The sequence below is a fragment of the Merops nubicus genome, unplaced genomic scaffold (genome assembly GCF_000691845.1).
Source record: "Merops nubicus isolate BGI_N331 unplaced genomic scaffold, ASM69184v1 scaffold20127, whole genome shotgun sequence".
In the NCBI taxonomy this organism is placed as follows: Eukaryota; Metazoa; Chordata; class Aves; order Coraciiformes; family Meropidae; genus Merops; species Merops nubicus.
In genome coordinates, this window is record NW_008622513.1 from 1,426 (window position 1) to 8,422 (window position 6,997).

The 6,997-nt window shown below is 54.6% G+C and overlaps 1 protein-coding gene across 1 annotated transcript in view; it reads left to right on the forward strand.

The window, feature by feature from the left end:
* The window catches only part of MRPL21 (mitochondrial ribosomal protein L21), a gene marked incomplete at its 5' end in the record, with an annotated part of 14,223 nt that overhangs the window by 644 nt on the left and 6,582 nt on the right, over nt 1-6,997 (forward strand). The window contains 2 exons of the mRNA XM_008944826.1: nt 2,482-2,567; nt 5,463-5,626. Coding sequence (XP_008943074.1) covers nt 2,482-2,567; nt 5,463-5,626 — 250 coding nt within the window. The remainder of the gene's footprint in view (nt 1-2,481; nt 2,568-5,462; nt 5,627-6,997) is intronic.

Consider the following 6,997-nt stretch of genomic DNA (forward strand, 5'->3'; position numbering starts at 1 on the left):
CTCCTCGGGCTGCAGGGAAGAGAGTTGGGGTCTGTGCCCCGGTGCCACGGCTCCCGGTGGCGCTGCTGGCCCCGCAGCAGAGCCGGGCACCTCCCCCACGTGCTTCTGGTGAGCTAAAGCCCTGCAAGAGGCACTGCTGGGCATTCCTCCTGCTCTCACTAGCCCCTGCTGCTTTCCCCTGACCGTTCAGTGCAGCTGGCACACCCCCTGTGTGGTTCATGGGCAGTGTGGATCTCCGTGCTCAGAGCTCTGAACGCCCCACTCGTGGGCAGTGGGTGTTCACTGGGCAGCACCCTCCTCCTCCCACACCTCTGTGGTCACCTCAGCGAGACCCAGCGTGGATCTCCCTCCTCTTCAGCTCTGAGATGCTCTCTGTGGTGCTGCAGATCCCTGCTCAGTGAGGAGTCTGGTGCCCTTGGGTCGGGTGTCTCTGATTAAGGGTGTTTGGCACCTCTCGGGATAACCCCAGCTGCTGCAGGGTGGGCTTGTGCTGTGATGGACCTGGGCTGAGTCTGCAAGGTCCTGCCCCTGCTCAGGGCAGTGCTTTTTGCCCAGCCTCTGGGGACAGATGGGTGGTTGCTGTGGCTGGCTGGCGTGCAGAGGTGTGAGCAGCCTCCTCTGCTCCTCCTGGTTGCTGCTCCTTGGCCTCGAGCTCGTGAGGAGCCCCTGAGGCTGAGTGAGCCCTGTCTGTGTGCTCCCTGCTCCTGCCCACACCACGAGCTCCACGTGGAGTTTCCCTTCTGGGTAACACCCTGTGGCACCTCTGAGCAGCATTAGCTCCTGCTCAGCTCTGATGTTTTTAGGGGTTTCTGGTGGTTTGTGTAGTGGGAGCAGCAGATCCCTGTGGGCTGGGCCGTGGCCTGGCTTGGAGGCAGAGGATCCCTCCCAGGGACTACCCTGGAAGAGCAGAGGGAAGCCACCCTGGCAGCCAGTGAGGGCACAGTGCTGGCTGCCTGCTGAAGCCCCCCGGGCAGTTCACAGCCTCTGTTCTGTAGCCCACAGGCCTGCAGGTCATTCACTGAGCAGGTTTGGTGTGTTGAACAGCCCAGTGCCATTTGCAGAAGGAACAAGCCCAGGTAAGGGAAGCAGAGCAGGTGCCAGGTCAGATGTCTTCTGGGCAGGCTTTGCCATTCAGAATGACACTCAAAGTGAAGCTGGTGAGGGCTCTGAGGAGAGGGTCTGATGAGGAGTGGCTGAGGGAGCTGGGGGTGCTGAGCCTGGAGCAAAGGAGGCTCAGGGGAGACCTTCTGGCTCTGCACAGCTCCTGACAGGAGCCTGGAGCCAGGGGGGGGTCGGGCTCTGCTCCCAAGGCAATGGGCTGAAGTTGCACCAGGGCAGGTTTTATTTGGGTATTGGGTAGAACTTCTTTGGTGGTGAGGCCTTGGCCCAGGCTGCCCAGGGAGGTGCTGGAGTCACCAGCCCTGGAGGGGTTCAAAAAACTTGTGGATGTGGCAGCTGGGGACATGGTTCAGTGGTGATGGGAGTGTTGGGTTGATGGCTGGGCTTGGTGATCTTGGATTCAGGTTCTGGTGTGGTCTGAGCCGTGGCTCACCCGTGATTGTGTCAGTGCAGAATGATCCTAAAGGGGTCTTCCTGCCATGCAGGGGATGCAGCTGGAAGTGACAAAAGAAAAGCAGCCTCCCAACTCCTCTAAAGAACCCAGCTGTGCTTTAAAGCCCTTTCCAAACTATCTGTTTAACAGAGAGGAGCTTCAAAAACCAGGGGGGAAAAGGCTGTGTGAGTCGTTGCTGTGGAGCAGAGGCTGGTTTGAGAGCCCTGCTCCCCAGCAGAGCCCCGTGGGCTCCCCCTGCACACCCCCTCCTCAGTGGAGGGGACTTGCATCTACTCCTAGAGGGGCTTAATAAGAGCCTTTTACCTAAAACTCAGCTCAAGCAAGGCTGAAGGTAGGACTGTTCCTGTCAGAGCTGGTGACAAAAGCCCAGTCTGTAACATGAGGGTGGTGGGAGGTCACCAGTGGTCGCTGAGCTTGGCCACCACGAGGGCACCCAGCTGCTGATCTCAGCATCAGGAGCACGGGGCTGAGGTCACACCAGGTCTGAACTCACCTGGTGAATGTTCAGCCTGGTGCTTTCTGCACTCTTCTTTTGCTTCAAAATGTTTCAAATAACAATCTGAAGTGGGAAATAAAAAAAAAAACCACAACCCACCAAAAATCCATTTCCCCTTCCTGAATTTCCTGTTATGAGAGGAGTGAAGCAAACCAGCCCCCTGAGGCATTTGTCCTGTGAGAACCTTCCCTTGCTCAGGAGCTGCTGCACAGTGAAAGGTGCTCTGGCCCAGGATGGCTTTGGGCCCAGTCTTCAATACTGACAATCCATCAAACCTCTGTAGAACTTCTGCTCCCCAGTGGAAACCCACTTTCTGCTGTCTCCAGCTTCTTTTACCTGTTTTCTGCTCTTCATGTTTTACATCTCTTGACAGTATGTTTGCTACAAGTGAACCTTATCCTATCATTCACAGACTGGTTGCCAAAACCTCTCTGACTTCCCCACCATGGCCTGAAGTGAAACTTCCAGATCCAGCAGAAGAAGCAAAGTACCATGCAGGTAAAGGTCTCGAGTCTCCAAGTGGAGACTGGCACTCCAGGATTGCCACTGGTGGCCTGATTGAACATAAATAACTCCAGTAATTTGAGCTGGTTTTTGTTCTTTGTATTTTTGACTCATTTCTGGCGTGTGTTCGTGTCACTGGACTTATCCTCCAGCTGCTGATATTGGAGATCTGGGTAGAATATGAGGTCTGCTTAGTTTATGAAAGCTTGTGACAGTCCCAGAGGAGTCTGACCTGTGTGATGTGTTCTTTCTGGAGCATGGAACAGGCCTTTCCCTCAGGGCTCAGCACTCCCTTTTCCCTTAGTGGCTGCCTCAGGGAGCTGAAGCCAGCGGGGGAGCCGGACGGTGGGCACGGCAGGAGAGCTGGGTGTCGTGGGCAGAGCAGAACTCTGGAGCCAGCCCCAGCAGCTGGCTGGTGGGCAGGAGGCAGAGCTGCTGGGGTGTGACCTCGGGCAGTGACAGGGCTGGGGAAGCTGCTGGTGTCCCCACGCTGAGCCAGGGCCCTGGGGCGCAGCGGGTGGAGGGAGCGCCTGGCCCGGGCAGTGCCCAGCCAGCCAGGGCACCCTCCTCACTGCTGAGCCTGGCTGGGGCTGCCACCAGGCACAGGCTCTGCTGGTGGGGGGGGATGCTACAGCTGGAAGGGGAGGAGGCACATGCTGAGCCTCCTGTGGCCCACGTGGGGCTGGTGTCACCGGCCGGGGTGGGGACAGGACGTTTCTCAGGGCTGGGCCCCAGCGGGTGAGGTTCTCCTGCAGTCCTGGGGTGGTGGCAGTGAGCAGCCGTGTGCCCCGGGCAGGCACTGAGCCCCAGGCAGAGGGACTGTCTCACTGGGCAGCCTTGGCATCGCTGAAAGCCACCTGACTGCTCTGCTTTAGGCAGGAGAGACCTGGGAAGTAAAAGCAGAGAAGGAGAGAGTGGGAGGAGAAAAGCTGAGCTGTGGGCACCTTTTTGCAGCTAGTCTGCTGTCATCTGGCTGAAGTGCACGAGTGACTGGGAGAGGGATGTGCTTTGGAGAGAGCCTCCTCTGCTCCCCACCTCCTCTCTGGCTGTTTCTCATCCTTTTTATCTCCTCTGCACTCCTGCACTGCTGAAGTGACAGATGAGTGTTCTGTCCCTGAGCATCAGTTGACCCAGTGGTGAACCATAAACTGCTCGGTTTGAGCTGCTGGAGCCCTGTGGTGAACAGGGTCCCATGTTCCCCAGACTGATTCTCTGGGGATCCTTGGGGCTGCTGTGATTTCCATCCCTTGTAGCCTCCTGCTGTTTAAGAGCTTGCATCATTATCTCCTGGCTGTGCCTATCCAAAGCAAACAACAGGGAGAGCATTTGAATCCTGCCTTCTGTCTCCCTGCTGGCTGGGGAAACAAGCAGGGATATTTTCGGCAGGGTCTCTCCACATGGTGCTGAGGTACAAGCCATGCTGATAATCACATGGTGACATCACTTGATGTTTCCTGACACTAGAGATGTTCAGAAGAGCTATCAACAACTTCAGAGCTCAAGTACAGTGAAGAAAATGTACCTTTTTTGGTTACAAAAGGATGATAAAACCTCATTGGTAGGAAGTTTATTTGCCAAGAAATAAACCTTGTTAGAACACGACCCTGCATGGGGTTTGGGAACAGAAAATTGTAGGCCAGCATTTTGAAATTCTGGTTTTGAAGTGTTGACCACAGGACTACAGATCCACTGAGATCAGTAGTTCAGAGCTGGAGGAAGTTTATTGTGCCTGTTGTGCAGCTGAAGGACACAAAGAGAAAAGGTTTGTGTTTTCTCTCTGGATTTTTGGTAGTGGGTCACTGTGAACCAGAGACAAGAGCACAGTGGATTTTCCTTCTGGGGCAGGAATTCCAGTAACACAGAAGCCAAACTCCTCATCGTGGCAGGAGCTGCAGCAACCTCTGCCTTGCAGAGAATTTTCTGCCTCTAACAGTTGCTGGGTTGGAGCTTGGTTGCTTCCAGAGTGTTCCTGTAAGGGCTTGGTTTGGTTTGCCTGGCTGCTGAATTCTTGTCTGTCCCAAATAGATGTTGTTTTGTTTACACTCCAAGAAAAAATGACTTGGCCACTTTTGAGGGTGATGAAGAAAAGTGTATTTTTCCAGTTACAGAAAAGTTGCTGTTTTTCTGAAGAGCTCAGGAGGGTGGAAAGCTCCTATTTGGCAGTGGAATGGTGCTCTTTAAGCAACCCCTTTTGATGTTCCCATAAAAATTGGTTTTGGCTTCACTGCTGAGGAAGCTGCTCACAGAAGATGGAGTTTGTCCATGTGCTGGGGGTTGTCCCTGGGATTTGTCCTGCTCCTGGCACCTGCTCTGCGTGCTTCTGTGTGTAGGAAGAGCTTTTTCTGGAAAAGAGTGGGGAAAGGTCTCTCCTGCGTTTGCTGCAGGTCCACGTTCTCAGGCCAGGCTTTGTCAGGGTGCTGGAGCCCTTTTTTGGGGCTTTGCCAGACTCTCCCTGATGTTCCTGCGTGCCTTAGGCAGGATTCAGAGTCCTGAGCCTCCTGCATGTGACTCGGGAACTGAGGGGAGCTCCCCTCCAAACGCAGGGTGCACAGACAGTGCTCTCTTCTGGGTCACTTTATAGCTGAATACAGCACATGTTAGGGTGCCTAAAAAATAGGCTGAGAAGTCAGGTGAGAGACTAGCTGGGCAGTCTGTGCATTGGGTGTTCCCTTAGGTGTGGGTTTGCCAGCAAGGGAAGTGCAGGTAGGTCCTGAAGTTAACGACAGGGAGGCTCACGCCCCGTTGGAAACAACACTGCTGTGGATCCTGGCCGAGGGATTGCCAGCAGGACAGAGTTCTGCTGGGAGAGCAGCGTGGCTGCCTTCGTTTGGGACAGGTCTTCCCACTGGCTGGGTTCTCCTCTGCCCCCTCCCTGCTCTCTGCCCACAGAGGTGGTGGGAAGGGTCAACGGGCTGATCGCGGCGGGGCGGTACGGGCGGCTCTTCGCCGTGGTGCACTTCGCCAGCAAGCAGTGGAAGGTGACCAGTGAGGACCTGATCATGATGGACAACGTCCTGGAGGCCGAGTGTGGAGACCGAATCCGGATGGAGAAGGTGCTGTGCAGCGTGTGGGGCCAGGGCACACTGCCTGGGAGCATTCCCTGGGACTGAACCCCCCCCGGGCCCTACACCCACGTCCGCAGGAGCTCCCGGCGGGTCTCCTGTTCTGGCTCCAGCTGTTTGCTTTCCCTTAGCTTTGTTCCAGTCTCAGTTACTGTTAGTGATAATATTGTGATTTCCTTTGAACAGGGTTGGAATGAGTCGTGCCAGACTCTGTTAAGAGGCAGATTTTTGCTGTACTAACTTCATCCAAAAAAAGAAAATTACAGTTGTTGTTTCTAGAGGCAGCAGCTGAATGCTGTTTACCTTGAGCCTCCAACACCCAAAATACTTCCAGTGCTCCCAGAGGGACTGTCCCTGCTCAGTGCTTTGCAAGATCCTTATCCTGCTGAGTGTGTTGGCTGGAGGGAGGGGATGGTGCATGAGGGGAGAAGTGCCAAGATGCAACTCCATGGCTTTATCCTTGGCCATGGTTAACTAGCAGGAACTTGTGGAGGCTCATTAATCCAAATCTTAAATGAAGGACTGTGAAGCAGGACTGCTGCCTTAATGTTGTCTGTTAGAGCCAAGCAAGCTGCTAAGGAGAGCTGGGGAGATTTCCTGCTCACCCATTGCTTTGAAGGCCAGTTTTGGGGCAGATTTTAAAGCATTCCTTCAGCCGTGTCCTGCGGCCTGGTATACAAGAGAGAGGAGGGAGTTGCAGGGAGCAGCCAGCTGGGGATGCAGAGGTCTGGGTGGGAGTGGAGGTGAAAAACTTGGCTAACCACCATAACCCTCTGGGGCTTTTACTGGCAAGTACCTGTCCAAAACACAAGTTGGACCATCTCAGGAGTGGTTCTGTGTCAGTGTGGGGCAGGAGGTGGGCTGTGAGAAATGCCACCACCTCTCCTGGTAGCTGCTCCATCGTCCTGCCCGGCCCTTTGGGTGGGCAGCTGTTGAAGTGCCCTCGAGCAAAAGGGCCAGTCCCTGGGGTGCTGAATCCCCCCGAGATGTTCATCTCTATATTGCCCATCCTGAGGCCTCACAATGCAGCATGAGGAAAGTGTTTCTTTATGGGGATCCAAGGCAACTGCCATAAAAATCCAATGGTTTTAGGAGCTGCCATTCACTGGAGTCCCACACCAGACAGATTCTTCTTCTTCCCTGTTTTGCTTTTCATGGGGATCCAAGGCAACTGCTATAAAAGTCCAAGGGTTTTAGGAGCTGCCATTCATTGGAGTCCCACACCAGACAGATTATTCTTCTTCTTCCCTGTTTTGCTTTTCCTATCTGGTACAACTGTTGCTGAGCCAGAACAGAACAGTTCAGTGTGTTCTGATCAGCATGAGAGATACTTCTGAAGTATGCTTCAGCAGGCTCAGCTGT